Here is a 24696-nt window from a genome sequence, read left to right as displayed (position 1 = left end):
GAGGCAAAGGAGGAGGAAGCTCTCTGTCATGGCCACCTCCGGCACAGATGGTAAGGAAAAAACCAGGCAGGTGGGGGCTGGTTGAGGGATGAGGAAGGTTGCTGGGGTGGCTCCACTGCTTGGGGCTGTTCTAGCTATGGAGAGTACCAGGGGTCTGTGGAAGTCGCTTACCTGCAGTTTGGTGTAGGATGCATTGACCAGCCCGTTGCGCAGAATGGAGTGCCAGTTCTCAATGTGAGAGCCACTGCAGGGGGAGAGAAATGGTTCAGCTCTCAAGCCCCTGGCCTTACCCCAGGCCAACACACACAATAAAAAAAACATTTAAAATGGTGGCATGTTTATTCCATTCCCTAGAGCTTGTGCATCCACAGGAACGTCCCCTGTCTCTGGACACCTTTATATCCAGACCGTATCTTTATTTTTTTTTAAAAAAAAACTATTCAAATTTGGAGCTGGGGGTGGGATAGAAACTCAGCTATGCAAGCAATAAAGGGGTTTGCTATTTTATTCAAGGTGCCTAAGGTTGGTTCCACACAGCGCTAAGTTAAAAGCCACTGAGCAGAATCCTTGTTCCACTGGCAAAATGTTTTGTATCAGATGAACACTGTTGCCTAAGGGAATGCATAAATAGTTCTCTGATAACTCTGTTGTACGGTCTGTTTGACAACAGGTTTCCACAAGTGGACAGGGAAACCCTTGCACTAGGGAGGGAGAATGCTGGAGACAGCCCTTAAACTTTGAACACACTTTATCCTCTTCAAATCTGTAATATTTTCACTTTCCCTTCCAAAATGAGGAGTCTGCGCAATTGCACTCGTGCAAACCCCCAGCAAATTTCATGCTGGAAAGCAGCAGAATGAAATCACAGGGTGCCTTTCAGAACAGGTGCAATGGGCAGCAGATAAAGACATTGCCGGGAAGAACATTGTGCAGCTAAGGAGGTCTGGGGCTGGTAAGTACCTGGATGAGAGACCATCTAAGGAACCCCAAGGACAGCCTAGAGTCCCTTGTTGAATAAAAGGGTGGGTATTCAATATAATCCCAGAGACCCACCTTCCCTAACTTGATGCCCCCCAGGTGATTTTTATAACAACTCAACTATTGGCCATGTTGGCTGAGGCTGATGGAAGTTGTGATCTGTCAACATCTGGAAGACACCAGGCTGACAAAGGCCATTAGCAGAGTTGTTCTCTTGGGATGAATCTTTATGTGTTCATGTGCAAGAGAGAGATATCCGCAAGTCTAGGGGAACCTCAAGCTTAATACTAAAATTCCTTATGGCCGAAGCAAAGGGCAAACCCACACACCCCAAAGATGAGGCTTTGGGCAGTGGCCACAGAATGCTGAGTATCTGGAGAGAGAAAATGGGAATCTGGGGGTGGGGAAGGAACAGAGTATCCCGAGAAAGGGCCAGCCAGCCACAAACATGCCACACTGCAACTTATTTTTACACTTTCCGCTTATAAGTGTCATAATTCCCTTTCAGCATATATTATTTTTAAAAGTTCCAGCAGTGATTTGAAGAGAAGCAGGACAAAGGCCAAGAAACGCTATTTCAAGGAACGACAAGCTTTTAGCCTGAGGGAAATAAAACAAAACAAAACAGTGGGGTGTCCAAACTTACTGGAAGGCAAAAGTGCTGCCATAGAGCTTCTTGGCTGTTCGGAAGCGGGCTTCCTTGGCAGGGGGACTGCTCAGGAGGAGGAACTGGTGAGAGGTGTGCATAAATTTCAGCTGCTACCAAGGGAAACAGACCCACAGGAAACGGAGAGGGGCAGCCAGGAGAAGGAACAAAAACAGGAGAGAGAGAAAGAGAAAGAGAAAGAGAGAGAGAGAGAGAGAGAGAGAGGGCCATCATGCAAGGAAGTTTATTCCTCCCCCTCCAGAACCAACTGTCTGCCTTTCCCTATTATTATTTTCATTTTGAAATGCCCCATAACTGAGAAAGCTTGCCTTCACGCCCTGACCGTCTGCTAATTACACAGGGCATCCAAGCAGTGGCGCATTGTGGGTGGGTGGGGGCACGGGGCACTGGCAGAGGAACGGGGGTGCGGAGGGAGCAGAGCACCCCCGGCACCACTATTCCAGTAGGGTGCCATCACGGCGGGGCCCCTGGACATGCGCCGTGCACACACACACAACCCACACACCAGGCGCCACACCTCCACAGGTGGCACGCCATGCCCCCAGAACGCCCGCCACACCCCTGCGGGTGGCGCACCACGCCCTCATGGGCGGTGTGCCACACCCCCGGGATGCGTGCCATGCTCCCGGGGGGCCCCAGCCACACCCCCACCTGCTCTCCGCCCCCAGTAGCAGAGCATGCAGCTTCGCCACTGCACAGGGCCAGCTCCCCCGGGCGCAAAATTCTTAGGGGCACAACATTTCCGCTCTTCACTTGTCCGAGGCCTTGAAGCAGCTGAGCTGCACCTCAGAAATCGCTTCAGCAGCCCCCAAGGCTGGGACAGCAGAAGGCGGACTCCACTAGCCAATGGCAAGGCAGAAGGAATGGGAACTGGGCTTGTGAAGGGCCCATAACAGCACCAGCTGCCAGTTAGGCTCAGGGTGGGGACAGAACAAAACTGGGGAGCGGTAGGCGGGAAGAATTATAACGGATGAAGCAGAGCCATAACAGACTCACAAGGCGGACCTGGCCGACCGATTCATTTTGTGTCTCTCTCATTCTATCCTCCCAACTTTGCACTTACATAAAACCGGGGTGGGGGGGAGAGCATGGCCGGCGACTGTGGCAGTGACCGTGAGAGCTGAGACAGCGCTTCTCCCGCTCAAAACTGTCATCCCAAAGGGACAGAAGAGGCTGAGGCGCCCAGTCAGTTAGCACAGGAGCAGTTGCCCCCTCAGCCCCTTTGAAGGAGGGAGTTACTGGACTGGGTGGGAGTTGAGGGGAGAAAGAAATCGCTCAACACCCTCCTTCCCTGGTGAGGGGAACCGAGTCGGAAGGGACACTGAGAATCATCTAGTCCAACCCCTGCAGTGCAAAAATATGCAGCTGTCCCATACAGGGATCAAACCAGCAACCTTGGCGTTATTGGCAACCCACTCTAACCAACTGGGCTATCCTGTATTTTTCACTCCATAAGACGCACCTGACCATAAGACGCACCTAGTTTTTAGAGGAGGAAAACAAGAAAAAAATATATATTCTGAACGAAACAGTGGATGTATGATTTTTGTGGTTCATGCTGTGGCCACAGACATGTGATCTGACGGTGAGCTTGGGGTCGCCCAATGCAAAAATCCTGAGGATCCATGTGGATCCGTGCTTTGAGCCCAATTTTTGCACCATTGCAGCCCCAGGCAACAGTGGATGCGTGATTTTTTTTGGTGCAGGCTGTAACCATGGGCATGCTATGTGATCTGATGGTGAATTTGGGGTGTCCCAGTGTAAAAATCCTGAGGATCCATGGGCTTTTACCTCCCCCCTCCCAGGCAACCTCCTGTATCGTGTCCCTTATCTCCCACCAATCAGCTGCTTCCTTTCAACACTCCCTTCCCTCTTGTTTGCCTCGGTGTCTTTTCCTTAGCTGGAGCAGTTTTTTGCTCCTCCTTTTCTTCTAATTTCTCTCCTCGTTGATTTAGTCTTCCTGTCTCCTCTCCTTGCAAGTTTGCTGTCTTTACCTCCCCCCCTCCCAGGCAGCCTCCTTTATTACATTTCCCCTTACTTTTTAGGAAGAAAAATGTGCGTCTTATGGAGCAAAAAATATGGTAAGTCTTGTATGTGCTCCTGAGCTATGGCCCCTCCCCACAATTGTCACACCTTGTGGATGGGATGGCTGAACGCAGGAGTGCTCACTTACCCTGCTGAGAGGTAGCTTGACGATGTGAGACCTGTTGCTGGAGATTATCCTAGGGACGACACAGAACCTGTTAGTATGCCGGCAAAAGCATGCTCACTCTGCCATTGGTCAATCTGAAGGCCAGATGAGAAGACCGCAGCCCTTGCCACTGGTGCAGCTTCATGCCATGCGCTCCAGTGGAGCAACCTATCAGCACATCCACATCTGGGGAGGCCCGTGGTGTGATGGCAGCTAGGCAGAAAGACCTCCCAAGAAGGCAGCAACGTGATCTGGTGCTGTGAACCCCTTTAGAACTAGGCGATCTCAGGATGGAGATTGCAGGACTTTGCAATCTACGGCATCCCTCCACACCCCAGAAGTCAAGATTTTCTGAGCTGTAACTCAGAAAAGCAATCCTGCTTAGGATCTCATAGCCGTTGGGGACCAAAGTCTATTCTCCATTTGCTATCCATTCCTGCACTTCTATCCCTTTTGAAACAGAACGCAAGGCAGTGGAGCCCGCCCTGTGGAACGCCCTCCCATCAGATGTCTAGGAAATAAACAACTATCTGACTTTTGGAAGACATTTGAAGGCAGCCCTGTTCAAGGAAGTTTTTAATGTCTAGTGTTTTATTGTATTTTTAATATTTTGTTGGAAGTCGCCCAAAGTGGCTGGGGAAACCCAGCCAGATGGGTGGGAAATAAATAAATAAATAAATATACCGTAATATTGTTATTATTTAAATTGTGCAAACATTTTTTGCTATTGTAATTCTGCACGAGTTCCATTTCAGTTCTGACCCTTTTTTATTTGCTTTTTGAAAAATTGTAATTACAGTGGCACCTTGGGTTACAGACGCTTCAGGTTACAGACTCCGCTAACCCAGAAATAGTGCTGCAGGTTAAGAACTTTGCTTCAGGATAAGAACAGAAATCGTGCTCCAGCAGCACAGCGGCAGAGGGAGGCCCAATTAACTAAAGTGGTGCTTCAGGTTAAGAACAGTTTCAGGTTAGGAATGGACCTCCGGAACGAATTATGTACTTAACCCAAGGTACCACTGTATAGGAATTGCTTTTTTAAAATTTCAAAAAGTGGGGAGGGATTTCGGAAAGCCAAGTTTTAAAATGGGGTGTAGTTAAAAACAATAGGCTTGCTTTGGATCTCATAGCCACTGGGGATGACAATCTACCAGGAAGCAATGAAGCAGCCTTATGCCCCGCCAGACTATTGGGTCCATCTAGCTCAATACTGTTTATACTGTGTGGCAGCAGCTCTCCAGTGTTCCAGGCAAGGGACCCTCCTAGCCCTCCCTGGGGATGCCAGAGATTGAATCTGGGACCCAGCCAATGCGCTATGGCTCTTGCCTATGCTCCAGTCACTCACTGTACCATGTGCTGTTCTTCTTTCCCCTGGCACTGGACAATATCTGCACAACATTCCCCCTTCCTGTTCCCGTCTTCCCGGGGGCAGTCGTTGCGGCCCGGCATGGTTGTGGGGGCAGAGGTGGTTCTAGCAGAGCATGACCAGTTTGGTCATACTGGGTGCCAAGCCGAGAGGGCGCCATAGGGGGGCTACGACTATGTTGTAGACTAGGAGGCAAGGGGCAGGGAGGGGGCACAGAATTATGGTGTCACGCAGGGCACAGCTGAAACTTGAGACCCCAGGGTCTGCCACTGGTGGGGGAAAGGGCAGGTATAATAAAATAATAATAATAATAATAATAATAATAATAATAATAATAATAATAATAATAATAATTTATTATTTCTACCCCGCCCATCTGGCTGGGCTTCCCTAGCCACTCTGGGTGGCTTCCAACAAAAATATTAAAATACAGTGGTACCTCGGGTTACATATGCTTCAGGTTGCATACACTTCAGGTTACAGACTCCGCTAACCCAGAAATAGTGCTTCAGGTTAAGAACTTTGCTTCAGGATGAGAATAGATATCGTGCTCCAGTGGCGCGGCAGCAGCAGGAGGCCCCATTTAACTAAAGTGGTGCTTCAGGTTAAGAACAGTTTCAGGTTAAGAACGGACCTCCGGAATAAATTAAGTACCCGTATTTTTCGCTCTATAACACGCACCCGACCATAACACGCACATAGTTTTTAGAGGAGGAAAATCCGTAGGCATGCCACCCGTAGGCATTCCCTCCATAACACGCACAGACATTTCCCCTTACTTTTTAGGAGGAAAAAAGTGAGTGTTATGGTGCAGAAAATACGGTACTTAACCCAAGGTACCACTGCACAGTAATGCATCAAACATTAAATGCTTCCCTAAACAGGGCTGCCTTCAGATGTCTTCAGGAAGCATCAGGTATCTCCTATCCTGGGCAAGAAACTCCATCAGCTTTGCTGCTGGGCTCCTAGGAGGCAGGGCTTCTGAGGCAGACCAGACCAGAGGGAAGACTTTGGTAGCCTGGTCTGCTGGGGGAGTACAAAAGCAGCACACGCCCAGCCTTCTCCACTGCAGTCCATAGTAGATACATGCCCGTTGCTTATGCCAAGCCTATGGCACTGTGATCAATAAAACTGTGGCCGGCTTTGATCCCGCTTAGATTGTGTCTGTCTTCCTGCCTCCCGCCCAGCTGCACTGTGCCCGGGTCCACAAGGTCTTCTGCTTCTTTACCATTGCAGGAGAGGATGGGCCAGAGGGTCCAACTTGTCCATTTGTTTCTTGATCTCCAGGTAGGAACCCTGTGGAGAAAGGGCAGCAGGGAGCAGTTGCAGCAGGGTTATCATCAGTGCCGGATTTGCGTATAAGTTAAACAAGCTATAGCTTAGGGCCCCACTCTCTTGGGGGCCCCAAAAAAAGTTTAAAAGAAAAAAAATAGATGTACATTTCCAAAATATAAGATAAAAAACAAATGAAATAAAACCTACATACAGCAACAGTGTTTAGTGTTGTGTAGGCTCCTATTTGTTATGTGCAAATGGCTTTAGATGCCTATTAGGTCCATAAATTACCGTATTTTACGCCCTATAGGACACACTTTTTCCCCTCCAAAAATGAAGGGGAAATGTGTGTGCGTCCTATGGGGCAAATGCAGGCTTTCGCTGAAGCCTGGAGAGCGAGAGGGGTCGGTGCGCACACTCAGCACAACCCTCGGGAGACCGGCGCCACTTCGCACCCGCCTCCCGATGGCTGTGCAGAGCTGCCTGCAGTCCCGGGGGGAGTGCAGCTCTGCGCAGCCATGGAGAGGGGGAGTGCGAAGTCGGGCCCGCCTCCCAATGGCTGCGCAGAGCTGCCTGCTGTCCGAAGCCTGGGGAGACCGGCGCAACTTACCGCTGGCCTCCCTAGGCTTGCGGATAGCAGGCTGTTCTTGGGGCTGGGATTGGGGGAAGCTCGGGCTTCCCCCGCGCCAGCCCCGCGCCTGGGGGGGAAATAATTTTTTTTCTTTATTTCCGCCCCAAAAAAACTAGGTGTGTCCTATGGGGCGGTGCACCCAATGGGGAGAAAAATACGGTACCATATAGCATATATTCAACACAAAAAACGGCAATTTGTTGTTAACAAAGGACAGCTGGACATATAAAAGGCCCCATTACCTTCAGTAGCTTATGGCCTCATCAAACCTAAATCCAGCCCTGGTTATAATCTCACCCAAGCTAGGAATTCACACCAATGATTAATTAAAAGGCCCTGATAGGAAGGGTGATGTGGCTTTAAATTGGTTTCCTGGAACATAGAAGTTTGGTTTTTTTAACACTTTCTCTGTCTTTGTCTTTGCCAACTCCCAGTTTCTCTTACGCATTTGCCTTGCTTTAAATATACCAAAAAATTCTGTCGGCAGATATTTTTCCAGGGCCCAACTTTTTCTCTTGAAAGGCTTCCCCAAACCTTACATTTTCTTGATGGTTCACTCCCATCCATCCCCCTTCATAATACCATTTTGTCAGCACCATTTTGTTGTTTATTCTCATTTGCTACATGATCCAGTCAATCAAGGTTCACAGCCTGTGTGATGGCATCATGGCATGACACAGCCAAGTCAGAGCTGGCTACGGAACCAAATCACAAAGTCAAATCAGAGGGACGGTGATGTTTCTTGCCTTCACTCTGAGTAGACAAGCCGTTTCGCTCCGTTACAAAACCTCACACACTCAAACGCAGGCTTGGGGCAGAGATTTCTATGCTTTGTGTCAAGTTTTCTAGGCGTTCTTGGGATATACATCAGGGCAGGCAGTAATTTACGCATCCCTGCCTAGTGATGGTCTTAAGTCACTTCAGACCCAAGGGGGAGGGGCAGACAAGATGAAGAAAAGGCCTAAATGATATCAAGCGTCAGAACAACTTGGCCACCATAAGGAAATTTTGCCCATGGTATGACTATTTTCCACCTTCCCATTGTGACTATCTGGCACCCTATCTGCATAACCTAGCAATTCTAAAATATAAAGGTAAAGGGACCCCTGACCATTAGGTCCAGTCGTGACTGACTCTGGGGTTGCGGCACTCATCTCGCTTTACTGGCCGAGGGAGCCGGTGTACAGCTTCCAGGTCATGTGGCCAGCATGACCAAGCCACTTCTGGCGAACCAGAGCAGTGCACGGAAATGCCGTTTACCTTCCTGCTGGAGAGGTACCTATTTATCTACTTGCACTTTGACGTGCTTTCGAACTGCTAGGTTGGCAGGAGCAGGGACCGAGCAACAGGAGCTCACCCCGTCACGGGGATTCGAACCGCCAACCTTCTGATCGGCAAGTCCTAGGCTCTGTGGTTTAACCCACAGCGCCACTCGCGTCCTATTCTAAAATATAGATGCACTTTTACTCTTGCAAGATTGAATGTATTGCCCTCAGCTGCACTTGAGGGATGATTCCAACAGATTCCACACGAATAACGCTTACGTCCCTGTGGAGATGGCAGTACCGGTGGTGCATGCCCTTTTGGCCTGCACTCTTTATAAACACTTGAGGAATGAGATTGTCACCCCTCTTTTACTGTCCATTCTGGGTCGCCCAACTGCTGCCAGTGTCCTTTCTCTTGGCAGATGAAGCTGAGCAGGTGACACAGCAAAGGCTGCAAGGTTTTTAGCTGGGGCAATCAGAATAAGATCCCCTATTTGACTATTGATTCAAAACCCTAAAATGTATTTTATATAACTGACTTTTTATTTCTATTCTTTGTACATCGTATTGTTGTTTTGTTGCTATGGCTGATGGCTGACGCAAATAAAGATTCATTCATTCATTCAAGGGCAAGATGCGGAGAAAATTTGTGGGCACCTACTTGGGTCATTTCACGGATCGACATGACACTGTCCAGAGCCTTCTGCAGCCTCTCATAGTTCTTTTTCTGTGTGTCAGGAAAAAGAGAGAGAATGTGCATCAGATACACAAATAGCTCTGCCCTATTTCCCTGGACCCATTGCCAGGAAACCGCATGGCTTGAGTGTTGAGAAGGTCCCAGCGTATGCAAAGCATGCTCCAGAGTTAACTATTCTCTGCCAGTATTGCTTCTGAATACGTGTTGTTGGAGAGCAAGGCTTTCTTCTTGCAAGGCTTCCCTAGGGAGCCAGCCTCCATATATCATGGGTCCCACCCCAGTCTTAAGAATCCCTCGCAGCCCTGGGCCTGCTACCTTACACCAACCTTGGGGTTGAAGGCAAGGGTCTTAGGGTCACTGGGGTCCACAACAGAGGGGTAAGGCTCAAAGATGATGCTCTTGCGGGGAGACTCCAAGGCAGCTCGGCACATCGCCACCAGCAGGTCCACTACCTGAAAGAGAGAAGGAACTGAAGAGGGCAGATCCCAACACCTCATCTCATCTCCATCCTGACTTGCCAGAGGTAACGGGGCATTGTTTAATTTTCATGAAAATAAACCAGAGTCCTACAACCCAACAGGGCTGAGAAGCTTCCACGTGGGGATGGATAGCTTCCGAGGCCGCATTCCCAGGGAGATGTTCCAATAAAGCTTTTCCACCCTTCTCAATGAGTAGCTAGGCGTACTCATCCATAGTGGCAAAGGAGAGCTTTGATTCCATTCACATTTAAAGGCAAATATATCCAGTTCCCACTTTTCAAAACAATATTTGAACTGAAGCACAGCTGTCCATCAAAATTCGCACTTCTCAGGCTTCTGTAATGCACTTCTTCCACCGGGTAACGTCTATAAAAAAACATCTACAGTGGTACCTTGGTTTAAGAAAATGTCTTAGTTTACCATATGAACAACTTGGATTAAGAACACTGCAAACCCGGAAGTAGGTGTTTTGGTTTGTGAACTTTGCCTTGGAATAAGAACATGTTTCGCTTCCTATTGAGTGTGTTCCATTTGTAAATTTAGTCCCCTGCTGCTATGGGAAAGCATGCCTTGGTTTAAGAACGCTTTGGTTTAAGAACAGACTTCCGGAATGGATTAAGTTCGTAAACCAAGGTACCACTGTACTAGGATAAAGTGCATAATTTAAAGTATGCCTTAAAGGGCATATCTTCATGAAAACAACATACAAATCACTATGCCCCAGCTCTCTTTTTATGTACATCATTGTAGCTGCCCAGTCAATCGTTGCTGCTTCTGCTGCTGCTTCTATTATTATTATTATTGTTGTTGTTGTTGTTGTTGTTCTCAATTTTATACATTTCAATAATTTTACAATCATTTCAAAACTCTACTTCCTTCCCCCTCTTTCTGCAGTTCCTTAAATTTATTTTTAATATTTTCTGCATATCCAAATTAACTTAATTTGCTCATTTATTCATCTGCTTTAAATAGATACCCTTATAAAACTGCAAGTTATTGCAATAATCCTGCCAATGTTCTTATCTGTTTAAAAATTATTTGTAAATATTCAATAAACAATTTCCATTATTTTACAAAAAAAATGTTATCGTGATTTCTTATTTTTCCGGTAAGTTTTGCCATTTCTGCATATTCCATTAATCCATTCTTCTTTTGCTGGGACTTCTTCTTCTTTCCATTTTTGGGCAAGTAACATTCTTGCCACTGTAGTCGCATACATGAATCAATTTCTATACAGTACAGAATCCTTGCTTCATCAGTCAGCTTCCATAGATTGCCGTCACATTTGCATGGATGAAAGAGTGACACCAGAAGATCAACAGAATGAGAACTTTCAAGAATCAGCCCTGGCTGTAGGCGAGCCCTCAATTATTGTTTGGTTCCCAAGTTCTGGCCCCAGACAGTCCTCCCTTCCAGCTCAGCATCCCAGCCCTTTTACCTCTGCTCCTGTGGCCACCTCTTCTGCAGCACCGGACATCACACCCAGAGTGTAGAAAGAGAAGACACACAGCTCCCGTGTGCACACAGCTGGCTGAAGAAAGGCAAAAATAAAAGATTTTAAAAGCCGCGGAACTAGTGTGTGTGTGTGAGTGTGTGTGTGTGTGTGTGTGTGTGTGTGTGTGTGTGTGAGAGAGAGAGAGAGAGAGAGAGAGAGAGAGAGAGAGAGAGAGGTGTCAAAGTCCATCTGCATGCCAGAATAACACTTCCTTGAGGCTACCACCAATGGCCAGGAGAGACCTCTGCATGCAGAAGGTCCCTGGTCCGAGAACCCAGGGAGCTTCCTCGCTCTGCCCAATGGTAGAGCTGCCCCTGCCTCATGCTCCATTAACATGACCTCCAGAGCCTCCATTCTTTTTTTTAACCAAGACAAATCAAGGACTACACAACGCCCCCCAATTTTTTTCCTGCGTCCACTCAGCTCCCCCACCAAGAAATCCAACGAAAGGACCACAAAGTTTTTCAACTCTTGAGCTCAGGGATTTTATAACCGGTGAAGAAAACCTTTCCCATAATGACATTTCCCCCAGTTTGGATTTATATTTTCTTCTGAGTATTTTATAATATTTTATGGAAATAAGTCAGAGGATTAGGGTTTTTTTGGATTTTAATTAAGCATTATGTAAACATTGTTAAATACACAAAAACTGTTTTAAAGGGGTAGATTCTACCATATATCTTGGAAAGTTTTTGTTCACTATGCATTTGGATGGCTCCTAATATATCATAACCTACCATAATTTTACCCGGTGGCTCCAGAAATCAAGGAGGAAGTTTTTGTCTATGTTTGGATGTGATTGGATGCCCTTTTGAATCAAGATGGTGGGTTGCTCCATTCAAAACTGCACTGATTTAAACACTGGTTTTGAAATAGCACTGTTGTTGTTTTGTTTTGTTTTGTTTTGTTTTGTTTTGTTTTGTTTTGTTTTGTTTTGTTTTGTTTTGTTAGAATTCCCGCGCAATGCCAGGTATGAAGCTACTAGTTTATTTTTATTTTGAACATTTTATTATGTAGAGTTTTTAAAGTCTCTTGATTTTATCAGTATTTCTTAGGAATTACACACACACACACACACAGAGAGAGAGAGAGAGAGAGAGAGAGAGAGAGAGAGAGAGAGAGAGAGAGAGACTTAAACATTCATTCATACTGACAGACAGAGAAAGAGAGAGAGAATCATAGAGTTGGAAGGGACCTTGAGGACAATCTAATCCAACACCAACGTGGGGCTCAAACCCACAACCCTGAACTTAAGAGTCTCACGCCGTGCTGACTGAGAGTAGTACTGTACCTTCAGCATGGATCCATTCTGGAAGACGTGCTGTTCGTCACACACAACACAGTACTCATTCAGGGTAGGGATCCTCTGCTCGGCATACTTCATGATCTGAGTGAGAGAAGGGAGACCACATCTAGATCAGACAAGGTGGACACTTCGACATGGCCAAACACAGAGGAGATCTGTCACATCACACACAAAGTGGAGGCCAATTTGCATAAAATCTGCACACATGAATTTCTGTGGGCAGATGCAAATGTAGAAAGAAATCAATCTTCACAGAAATAGAACAAAACAAAAAAAGACTGTGAGCAAGTGCTATAAGTCCAGGTGCTACTTCTGCCTTCTTAGGGTTCACTACGCAAGACTTGAATCAGTCAGCCCTTCAGATAAATGACTGTCTTTGGACAGCCCTCTGTAAAACAGGACACAGGGCCACCTCCAGGTCAAAAGAAGGACTCGTTCTGCGGAATGGGGGCCACAGCTCAGTACATGCCAGGGCTGGTTCACTCCTCCATGAGGAAACGCCCTTGTGGACATCTGGCCTGCCCCTGCTCTGTCACTGGCGTCTCACCACGGCAGCTTCCAATGAGATCTTGTGGAACTCTCGCGAGATCTTGCTGATCTCGTCGGAAGCTGCCACTGCCTTGAGGCCCCAATCAGTGGGGGTAAGGAGGGCAGCATCTTCTCGCTTTGCCTTAGGCAGCAAAGCGGGATGGGCTGCCCCTTTGCCTGCAGAAAGTCCCGGGAAGATACAGTCTCCCATATCTCCCCTTCAAGGATCTCAGCAATGGTGGCTGGTGCCCATTGGGGTTGGTGGGGCGAAAGCCAGGCCAACAGTCAATGCAGCCAGATTTCAATGGCATGTGGCATTGTGGCCAACAGCAGGCAGAGTGAAATTGTTTTAGTTTTGTCCCCATCCTCCTCCCCGCTGAGTTCTACAAGCAGCAACACTGGAACTAAGGAGGAAGCTGACAGCCAGGACCACCTCCTGGATTACTTGTAAGTAAGAAGGCAGGCAGGTGGGGGTTGGCTGAGAGGAACCAACTGAGGTTGGTGGGGCAGTGCCCCATTTGCCCAATGGACCAGTCTCCACTGGATCTCATGTAACAGACTTAGCAAAGTGTGCAGGGCCCAGGGGTAAACCCAAGCAACACGGTCCAGGTCCGGTCCCGAATCCAAGGATTCCGAGAGGAGACAGTCCAACAGGGCCAAGGCAAGTCACAAGGCAGGCTAGGTCAGGCACAGGGTCTCAGGCAGGTAGAAGCAATGTTGCTCCTGCAACCAGGGGCAGGGCCCGATAGCCTTTTATCTCTGTCGGGGTAACGGCCAGTCCTGATCCCCCGGTGACTCACCTCCCTGTCTCACCCGAAGGTGGGCACTCCTCCTGTGAGTACTCAGGTCTCTCCTTCTCTCAGACCTGAGTCTCTGCAGCTCCGGAAATGTCGGTGGGTTACTAGACCCAGAGGCCGCCTCAGCCTCTCCTGACCCAACTGGTAGTGGAGCAGCTCTAAGTGATGGCCCAGCTGGAGGCAACGAGGTCATCCCCGCATCTGGAGCCAGGGCAGGCTCAGGCCCCTGACTCGGCCCAGCTGGTGCTTGTTGCAGGGGAACCTGTGCAGACTGGGGGTTCAGATGCTGGGGCCCCAGACTAGGTTCAGATGCTGCCTGAGGCAGAGGATCCGGTGCAGACTGAGACTCCTCCAGTTCCAAGTCCGAGCCTGAGTCCCAGGCCATCACACAAAGACAGCTGCCCAAGCCCCACTGCCAGTCAAATTAAACAAGACTCAGCTACATGGACCATTGATGGAGCTGTGCTGAAGGGAAGGGTGGGAGATCTCGGGCCTTGGGCCAACCACAGCCCCCCAGATCTCTCTTGGGGAAGAGCCATGGCTCAGAATATGCTATTGCATTTTTATTAAAGGTAAAGGTACCCCTGCCCGTATGGGCCAGTCTTGACAGACTCTAGGGTTGTGCGCCCATCTCACTCAAGAGGCCGGGGGCCAGCGCTGTCCGGAGACACTTCCGGGTCACGTGGCCAGCGTGACAAGCTGCATCTGGCAAGCCAGCGCAGCACACGGAAACGCCGTTTACCTTCCCGCTAGTAAGCGGTCCCTATTTATCTACTTGTACCTGGGGGTGCTTTCGAACTGCTAGGTTGGCAGGCGCTGGGACCAAGCAGCGGGAGCGCACCCTGCCATGGGGATTCGAACCGCCGACCTTTCGATCGGCAAGCCCTAGGCGCTGAGGCTTTTACCCACAGCGCCACCCGCATCCCCCGCATTTTTATTACATAAATGCAAACATAAAAGAAACGCAGAAATGTAACAATAGCCAAGGAGGTAATGTTAAATCTCATGAGACATATTCCACATTAAGAGGAATACAAGAAGAATACATAAGTGATGTATGTGAGGTGGAGGAAAGGCGGAAAGTATCTCTGTAAAAATATCTATCACTATATCTGAAGTCAGAACGCAATTCCAGATTTCCATAGATACTGCTGAAATCTGGTGCTGCAAAGTGGCACCATTAATATCCACCAAGTTGCATAAAAAGCCTGTGGTCATTCTTGGCCTCGTATAACTCTCAAATTCTGTATCCTTTTCTTTCTTTCAGAAATGGTCAGGTTCCATACATCTGATACCATAACGAAAGTCCCAAAGTGTCTAAGGTTTTCCATCTTTGAGCAATTCAAACCCACGTGGCCGTTAGTGAAAGGATAAGAAGTTCCTTAGTTTTGCTGTCTTCATTAATGTTGTCAAATAAAGATAATAATGACAGCCGTGGTGCACTTTGCAATGGTTGTTTCACAATTCCCAGATCAGTTTAACAATCAATGCCTCATCCCAGGGAACTGAATAGGGGTCGCTCTCCTAACAGTTCTCAGCTCCTTCAACAAACTGCAGCTCAAAGTATTCTCTGAGGGAAGCCACAACTATTTAAAACGGTATAATACTGCTTTAAGTGTATGGTGCAGCTGTGGCCTTTATCTCAAATAAGCCTCCTCAGAACCCTGCCCAAAGGAGAATATTCCACAATGTGTGTCTGTGCTTCATCAAACTCAGTTCTCCAGATCTCCAAAGTGACAGGAGCCACTGCAGATCCATGGAACCACTTTGGCTCTCAGATGTGCCGAATCGGAAAACATAGAACAAGGGTTACATACCTGCACGAGGAACCCATACTCCAAGGTAGGAATGTTTTTGCAGTGGCCACCAACCTGCAAAGTGAGCAGACAAAGAAAGAGCCCAGCCACATTACTCTGCACCTGTTCATTCATCACCAATAGGACACATTAACTTTCTTCAAGCACGTATCTGCCGGCCACCAATTACATGTAAAGGTATCTAGAAGGGTGTCTCTAAGCCAGACCCTCTGGAATTCCTATTCCGGTTGGGACCTTGGCATATGAGAAGAGGCTGCAGTCTCTCTAGGTCAGGGATAGGGAACCAGTGGCTCTTCAGGTATTGTTGAACTACAAATCCCAGGCTACTGGCCATTCTGGCTTGGGTGGATGGGAGTTGGGAGCCCAACATCTGGGCACTTGCAAACTTGCTAGGACCACTTGCTGATTCTTTCCACAGGATCATGAAGAAAGGAGCCTGTTACTGCAAGGGAGTTGAGGCTGAGAAACCTTGAAAGCAACAGCCAGGCTACAGAACTGAATCTCAAAGCCAACCTGCAACTTGTCTTGAGGAGCACTCTAATCATGATGGGTTCCAGAGATGCTGGCAAACTCAGATGGCGATGCAACCAAATGCCAAACCTCTGAGAGGTACGGGTGTGCCCTTTCCGGCTCAGAAAAGCCTGTGGCTTTCCACATGTCGCACTCCAGTTCTCATCAGCCACAGACAGCACGGCCAAAGATCAGAGATGATGGGAGCTGCAGCCCAGCAACATCTTGAGGGTTGCCAGCTCTTAGTCCTTGGTCTAAAGCAGTGCTTCCCAACCTTGGATCTCCAGCTGTTCTTGACTACAACTCCCATCATCCCTAGTTAGAAGGACCAATGGTCAGGGATGGTGGGAACTGTAGTTCAAAAACAGCTGGAGACTCAAGTTTGGGAAACACTGGTCTAAAGTAACCTAGCTGCACCAACATCCAGAGTATAAAATCTCATCTTCAAGAGGTGTCAGATCAACTTCATCCAATTTAGGATTCTGCTTTTTTATGGCTAAATTTGGTGTTTTTTTTCAAATCACATTTAGAGTGTTCTCTGTGTGAATGCTTCCTCCAACTATTTGGTATAGCTACCCAATTTGGCTTCTATTTGACTTTTTGTTTTTAAGATAGCACAACTTTAATCTCTGCATCTGTTTACATAAGGGCTAGTTAGCTTCTCTTTGTTCCTTTTCTGAGCCTAGCAAAGAAACATGTGCATGTCACCTATAGGTAGAGGCAGAACGGTTAGAAGGACCATGGCTCAGTGGTAGAGCTTAGGGCTGTGCACTGGATCTGGCTACAGCCCAGATCCCAAAATGAATCAGCCCACTTTGGGCTGATCTGGGCTTTAGCCAGATTGGGTTGAGATGTCCCCAGATCAGGTTGACGCACCTGGAGCGACCAAGGGCTGTCAAAAGGCAGGGTGGCTGGACAGCAGGAGAGGCAGGCAGTCTTTGCAGCACCTTCCCCACAGGGAATTCTCTGGCAAAGCAACACTCAGCAAGACCAAATGCTGCAGTCATCAGCTGGTGAGCAGAAGATTCAGTCCGAAGGCTAAACCCTAATTCGACACTGAGGCAGGGCCCGGTTCAGGGTCAGCTCAGGCCAGCTCCAGCTTTGCCCAGGTTGTATTGGGGCTGATTCAAAGTGCTGGGTTGGGCCCTGGATCGGATTGGATTGGGGGGGGGGTGCACAGCCCTAGAAGAGAATCTGCTTTGCATGAAGAAAGTCTTGGATCTGGCCCCCGATATCTCCAGGTCGGGCTGTGAGAGACCCTTGGTCTGAAACTCTGGAGAGCTGCTGCCAGTCAGTGTAGACAATACTGAGTTAATTGAACCAATAATCTGAATCAATGTTAAGGTAGCTTCCTATATTCCTGTGGTGGTTATATTTGAAGAGATGGGGATACAGCCATTATGTGCTGCTGCTTCCCATGAGGCTGTGGTGCAACTTCAACCCGAAAGCACCTGAAAGCACCTCTTTTGAATGTCTGCTGCCTCCTCCCATATTCCATCCACATGAATGGCTTGGCAAACACCAACAGCCTTTTCTCTCTCTCCTCCAGGCCACCTACCACCACCAACACCACCAGCATTTTTAACATCTAGCCTGATGAAGAGTTCTGTGGAACTCAGAAGCCGGCACACTATGTTATGAAACTTTGCCATTGCCCTGATAATCAGAGCAGACAGTACTAGGCAAGATGGACTGACTTTCCATTCTTGCATAACAAGGCAGCAGCTGCTGCTCCAATGACATTCGCTGTCACTTTTCCCAAGGCAGGCAACCTCCCGCATATCTGAGATGTAAGGACAAGAAAAAAAGAGGCACTGCCCACTTGTTTTGGAAGAATAAAGAGAAGGGAGGCTATTTTTGGCCTGGACTCTAGAACAAAGGGCCTCCTTTCCTTTGCTGCACTCAGTTGCCAACAGAGACCAAATGTCTCCAACGAGCAATAGATGAAAGCCAATGCAAATATACCCTTGTAGGTTGCAGCCAAGCTATAAAATAAGCAGCATCACGTGGGTGCAACAACTACCAGATCATTCTCTTTCAAACAGGAGGTGGCAGGTCATACTTGAATGTTACTCCCAGAGAAAAGCAAAAACAAAAAAACCACCAAGCTCTCTGCACAAAGAAAACTAGAAAGTCAAGGAGAAAGGTTAAACCCCAAGATGCTCCTTGAGATGCTCATTTTCTACTTGCAGGGAGCTTTGTGGCTCAGGGGTTTTGGGTTGCATTCAATGTAGCACCAAGTTAAAGTCATTGTCAGCATAACTGTTGCACTGGATTATTTTGCAGACCAACCTTTAAACTCTGCCATCCATTAGCACAAGGACTCTTGTTATAGCAGACAAAGAATGTTGGGTGCAGGCAATTTTTTTAATGTGGAAAAGAATCTACATATGTGATTCTCCCTGATTGGAGGTTTTTAAACAGAAGTTAGATGGCCACCTGCCAGGGAGTCTTTAGTTGTGATTCCAGCATTGCATGATCTCCTCGTCATTTATCTCACCTCCAACTGCTAACCACTAGGAGGAGGAAAACATTATCAAGAGCCCTCCAAGAGAAAACCCATAGCCAGCCCCAAGGGACAAGGCCAGAGAAGAAACCCACCAGAATGTTGAATGGGGCGACACCTGCCTGGGTGCTGGGAGGGTAGCCAAACACTTCCACCTTAGGGTTCTTCATGGTGCAGGAGATGGAGCGGTTCATGAGGCGATTGACGCGCAGCTCTGGGACGCTGAGTTTGCCCTTCAGCATGGAGTCCTGGATGACAGGGAAGCTGGGGGACCTGGAGACACAGAGAGATCGGCCCTCACAATCGGAGGAGCAGTCGCGACTGGCACCCATTGGGACGGGTAGGATAGAAAGTAGGGAGCCCAACAGGAGGGGGCGCCAGAGCCAATGATAGGCTCAGCCAACTCATTCTGGGTGTACAAGGGCAGCCCTGACACAAAGGAGGAGGAAGCCGACAGACAATGCCACCCCCTTGGGTTGCTTGTGAGAAGACAGGTGGAGGCTGGCTGGGGGCAGATTGAGGCTGGTGGGGCAGAGCCCCATTTGCCCTTTGCTGACAAGGAGGGGTCTCCCATCTGGACTTTGGAAAGGAGGGTTGCACAACTTTTCAAGACCTTCTCTGGGCTAATGTTTGGGCTGGGCTTTCCATGTATGGACACCCCAAACTGGAGAGCTTGCTTGCTCTCTTCATCCCTCAGAGAGAATCACAAAGTAAAGGAATTATGAGGAAGAAAAGAGAACTGCTCCACCAGGCTCGTCCCTCAATTGTCATCTGCAGCAGCCATTCCACCAGCCTGTGGGACAGGGAGAAAGATGGGGCTTGCAGGGTCTCTCCACTGCAAGAACAGACAACTTTTGGCTCATATCTTTAAAAAAGATCCATTCCTGCTGCTCACTACAAAAGCTCTGCCACTAGGAATTAGTGCCTGAGCTTGCTTTTTTCCTCCTCCTTCCTCATACCTTTCCCTTTTGTGTCATGTCTCTTAAGAGCCGTGAGCCTGAGGGAAGGGACTGTTTTCTCTCTGATATCTGTAAGCTGCTGTGGGAGCCCTTTTCAGCTGAAGTGCAGCATAAAAATTATTACAAATAAATAAATAAATAAATAACAAGCCACTCTTGGGAGGAGACGGCGGAAAAGTGGAGTCATACTTGGGGATGGGTGAGAAGATGCTGAGACCGGCACGGAATTTCTTGATGGTCCCACTGGCCTTGAACCAGCTGTGCCGCTTCTCCTGCTGGGTCTTGAGGAAGTCGTTGCTGAGGTGTTTCCATTGCTGGGATGTGAACATTCCCAGGATCCTATTGGGAAGAGAAACGGTGATTGACAGCATCAATATCATGAACCCAGAAACTGGTAGTGACCACAACACCAAGTCAGCGGCTAAATAGGTCAGAGGCTGAAAAGCTGGACCAGGTCCCTGGCTCTGAGACTGAAGCTAGTGATCAGAGGCCCAGTGAACTCGATCCTACAATTTTGGGGCCTCTGGAGCCAGAGCTGGGACTCTTATGAGTGCCTTCTCCTGGACTGGAGAGGTGGACTGGAGACAGAGCCTCAAAAGGCCTCCTTTAATCTCCAACCCTTGTTGGAGTAAGTGGCTCACTGGGAGCTCTCCATGGTGCTGAAGCAGCTGGCCTGCTTCAGCCCCAACATGTCCTGTGGGTGCCACGTCAAGACCAGAACAGGCCAATCCGATGGCAAGGAAGGCGATGTGGCAGGGCACTTACTCATTCCCAGCTTCCCATCAATGGGACAGGTAGAAAGGAGTCCGAAAAAAGATATTGGAAATGTTTTATCCCCATCACTGAACCCCAAAGCACACAATACATTACTGTACTGCTTTTAAAGTAAAGTGCAGATAGGGTTGAAGAGAGGTGTGTTTGTGTCTAGAACCCTCTGAATTATGTAAGACTTATATATATGAATATACATACAGTATAACCTAGTGTAGAAGGGCAGAGAGTCACGCCCATTGTTCCAATCACTTTCCCTTCTTACCCCACCAACCACTGGAATGTGGCCCCTTGGACTAGACAACCCTTGTTCCAGAGCAACACTTTGTGCTTCATGACTCAGCTTAAAAAAGCCTTACTCACTTCTTCAGCTGTAGGCCCAGTCCAAACCCTTCCTTATTGGATGGCTGGAAAACTTCAATGGACGGTTCTGAAGAACAAGAAGAGTTAAGAGTCAAGGAAAGAAGGTAACGTCTAGCCAGGGAGAGAGACTTCTGAAAGACTGGACCAGCTTCAGTGCTAGGCGCCATAGTAAGGCATCACAATAAATGAGCTACAGGGGTGGTGTATCGCGTTTCACCACTTGAGATGAAATGGGAAGTTCTGCCCAACCCTGCTGTCACCAAACCGCCACTGCGGAATCACCCCTTAACTAGGTTGTGCAGCGGCAGGTTCCGATGAGATTTCGGCAAGATCTCATGTGATTTTGATAAGACCTCATGAGATCTCACCAGAAATCAATGTCTTTAAAAAAAAAAGTTTTTCAAATTTTGAAATTTACAAACAATTGTCAAACAACCAAAATAAAAAGAGAATTCCATAAATTCCCCTGGACTTCCCTCCTCCACTTTGTGGGTCCTTGTGTTAACGTTTTTCCTCCTGCATCTTCTCCATTAATCCAAATCTATTACATCTCCATTACAACCATAGTTCAACCTTAAACTACAAGTATCATTCCAATCCTACTAATAATTTAAATTGTTTACAATGAGTTTTAAGGTAAATTATATATTTTCCTTATTAAAAAATTTGGTCTTCCTAGTTTCTGATTCTTCCGGTCATTTTTGCCATTTTGTCATAATCCATCAATTTAATCTGTCATTTTTCTCTGGTAGGGACTATGTCTGCTTTCCATCTCTGGGCTAGTAACATCCAAGCAGCAGTGTTCGCATACATAAATAGTCTTTTCTGATCCGTTGGTATTTCGGCACCCAGAATTCAATGTCAGTGCTGCTTCACCTCATCTTATGGGTGGGCCAGCCCTGGTGAACTTTTTTTTTTTTAAAGATAATATTTATTGATTTTATGATTACATACTATACATATACACATTACTTTACATTTACATTTACTCCTAAGAGTTGACTTCCCTCCTTCCTTCTTCTGGCTTTTTTATGTTGTCTCTAAGCTTTTCACGTTGTCTTTATCGATTTTGTATATTGTTGTTCTTCTTTCAACTTTATCCATACAGTGTCTATATGCAAATAAATCTTTCTGTATACAGTGGTGCCTCGCAAGACGAAATTAATCCGTTCCGCGAGTCTCTTCGTCTTGCGGTTTTTTCGTCTTGTGAAGCACGGCTATTAGCGGCTTAGCAGCTATTAGTGGCTTAGCGGCTTAGCGGCTATTAACGGCTTAGCGGCTTAGCGGCTATTAACGGCTTAGCGGCTTTAAGAAAAAGGAAACAAACTCGCAAGAACTCGCAAGACGTTTTCGTCTTGCAAAGCAAGCCCATAGGGAAATTCGCCTTGCGAAGCACCTCAAAAAACGAAAAACCCTTTCGTCTAGCGAGTTTTTCGTCTTGCGAGGCATTCGTCTTGCGGGGCACCACTGTATACACGTCTTGTTGTTTGTCTATATTCATATACAGATACAATTAGTTACCTTGACTGTATTTTACATTTTAATTCATATTGTCATTAACATCCAATAAAGTTTCTTTTAATTTCCCATTATGAGGTTTATTTCCATTCTATTGATCTCACTATTTCACCTTATCCTATGTATAACATAAATTTTCCCATTCTTTTTGAAATGTTTCATCGCCCTGTTGTCGAATTTTCCCTGTTAACTTGGCTATTTCCCCATATTCCATGACCTTGTACTGCCACTCTTCTACTGTTGGCAATTGTTGTTGTTTCCACACCTGAACCAGCAGTAACCTCGCCGATGTTGTTGCATATAGGAACAATTTCTGAACCTTCTTATCAATGGTGAACTTTATTAGTCTAGCAGTACAAACTGCATCCTTCCATCTCCCTTCAGAAGCAAGTACTTCTTTGTATGGTGCATAGTTAACACTATGGAATTTGCTCCTGCAAGAGCTAATGATGGCCACTAACTTGGATGGCTTTAAAAGGAGATCAAACACTTTCATGGAGGATAAAGCTACCTGTGGCTACTTGCCACAATGGCTAGTACTGAAAGGATGTCTCTGAATACTAGTTGCCAGGAATCCCTGGTGGGGACGGTAGCATTGTGCTCAGATTTTGCTTGTGGGCGTCCCATGGGCCTCTGGTTGGCCATTGTGAAAACAGGACGTTGGACTAGGTGAACCTTTAGACTGACCCGGCAGGGCTATTCTTATGTTCTTCCTTGTTTAGAGGCAAATGTGATACTCACCGGGGCCATCCAGGTACTGGGAAAGAGAGAACCGCAGTCGGAGGACAATGGGCTCGGTCCGAAGGACCTTCCAGGCTGTTGCCACCTCTTCCTGCAATGAGAAGGAGAGCATCCTCATTAGTTAGGGCTGTGACTATGGAAGAGGGGAAGGACCAAGGGCTCAAAGTGGAAGTCAGAAAAATACAAGGAAGCAAAACACTGCGGTGGATCATGGCACTGGATCGGGAGACATTGTCCTCCCTTTCTCATATTCCTAATATTCAGGGCTCTCCAGTGAAGCTTTTTTGCTGGAGATTTGAAACAGACAGAACAAGGAAGTAGATCTTCACTCAGTACACAGTTGACCTATGGAAGGCATCCCCAAACTTGGCCCTTCAGATATTTTGGGAATACAACTCCCATCATCCCTGACCATTAGTCCTGTTAGCTAGGGATAATGGGAGTTGTAGTCCAAAAACATCTAGAGGGCCAAGTTTGGGGGGTGCCTGATCTTTGGAATTCACTGTGACTGTGACAGGCATGCACTGGCGGACGGGGGGGGGGGGGGAGGTCCGCCCCAGGTGTGCTCCGGGTGGGTGAAATTGTGGCCGCCCACATCCCCACCCCCTGGGATGCTCGGCACTTGCGCACCCCTTGATGCGCACCACACACCCTGCGGGCAGCACACCAAGCCCCCTGGGACGTGCGCCACACCCCCTGGGATGCGTGCCAGCCACGCCCCCGGATGTACACCGCTCCCGTTGCCAGAGCAGGTAGCTTCACCACTGTAGGGGTGGCTGCTCTTTTAGATCGCTTTAGTTGGGAATTAGACAAGGGAATAAAGCTATCAACAGTTGCCAGTCTCATGCATTATATGGGTACTAGATGCCAAGGAGAAACTATAAGGATCATTGCTTTTAAGCCTTTCTTTGTGGGTTTCCCAGAGGTATGTGTTCTGATGTCTCTGCTCTGTCTCCATAGCTGCAAGCAGCCATGCTTCTGAATACTAGTTGCTTGAAACCCCGGGAGGAGAAACTGCTCTAGTGTTTGAACCCTGCTTGTTGGTTTGCCACAGGCACCTGGTTGGCCACTGTGAGAACACGATGCTGGACTGGATGGGCCACTGGCTTGATCTAGAAGGACTATTCTCTCTTCTCCACCCCACCCCCATAAAATTTATATGCTACATGATTGTAAAACGAAAACAGAAACAAAACCTCAATGTGATTTACAAAGAGGATAAAACAATAAAATTATCAGTGAAAGCCACTCTTTAAAGCACTTTTTTTAAAAGAACAGAATCAGCAATAAACTAAAAACAGATTAAAACATGCATCAACAGTCTAGGTGTCAATGGATCTACTCCAAGTCTGAACTCTAGCTGTCCAACCCATTGCACCATAAAAAGTGTGAGAATTTCCTGTTGCTAACCCAGGAGGAATCAACCTTCCTGACAGTGTCAGAGTTGGGGGAATCTTTCAAGCTTCTGGGTCTGCAGATATTTGGAAAGTGGGGAGTGCATTTAAGAATGTGTGTAGCCTCTTTCTGCCCACAACACCCATGTGACTGTGTCCCAAAACTTACATCTAGAAAGCCGATGTTTATATGCAGGTCAATATCCACGTCGTCAATGGTCCCATATTCGCTGAGGAGGAAAGCAGGAGCATTAGGGAAAGACCAGTTTGAGAAAAAGCAGGAGGGAGAAGAGCAAAAGGCCGGGGCCACATGGAGCTAGCTGATGGCAAAGAAAGTAACACGGAGAAGCTGCCCCTCTGTTGATCTGCAGAGCTTTCTGCCCCCCTGCCCTTCTTAATCCAAACCTGGAGTTAAATTTGTGCCAGCTACACTAGGTGTCAG

The 24696-nt window shown here is 47.5% G+C and overlaps 1 protein-coding gene across 4 annotated transcripts in view; it reads right to left on the bottom strand.

Annotated features, from left to right (window-relative positions):
* PARP6 (poly(ADP-ribose) polymerase family member 6) overlaps positions 1–24696 on the bottom strand; it is a 55341-nt gene that overhangs the window by 7463 nt on the left and 23182 nt on the right. For 2 of the 4 annotated variants that reach the window (XR_013390622.1, XM_028706575.2), the window contains exons 5-18: positions 24424–24484; positions 22861–22951; positions 20602–20668; positions 19657–19806; positions 18604–18781; positions 15493–15546; positions 12336–12431; positions 10988–11080; positions 9397–9522; positions 9035–9100; positions 6431–6498; positions 3819–3867; positions 1625–1737; positions 172–244 (exon numbers count right to left, since the gene is read on the bottom strand). Coding sequence is in view for 2 of the 4 variants with exons in the window: in XM_028706575.2 (XP_028562408.1) it covers positions 172–244; positions 1625–1737; positions 3819–3867; positions 6431–6498; positions 9035–9100; positions 9397–9522; positions 10988–11080; positions 12336–12431; positions 15493–15546; positions 18604–18781; positions 19657–19806; positions 20602–20668; positions 22861–22951; positions 24424–24484 (1285 nt within the window). In the remaining 2 variants the exon portion in view is untranslated. The remainder of the gene's footprint in view (positions 1–171; positions 245–1624; positions 1738–3818; positions 3868–6430; positions 6499–9034; positions 9101–9396; positions 9523–10987; positions 11081–12335; positions 12432–15492; positions 15547–18603; positions 18782–19656; positions 19807–20601; positions 20669–22860; positions 22952–24423; positions 24485–24696) is intronic. The other 2 variants (XR_013390623.1, XM_077918782.1) reach the window with 1 other exon arrangement.

This window comes from Podarcis muralis, chromosome 14 (genome assembly GCF_964188315.1).
Source record: "Podarcis muralis chromosome 14, rPodMur119.hap1.1, whole genome shotgun sequence".
In the NCBI taxonomy this organism is placed as follows: Eukaryota; Metazoa; Chordata; class Lepidosauria; order Squamata; family Lacertidae; genus Podarcis; species Podarcis muralis.
Note: the sequence above shows the minus strand (reverse complement) of the source record. Positions and strands in the feature narration are given on the sequence as shown.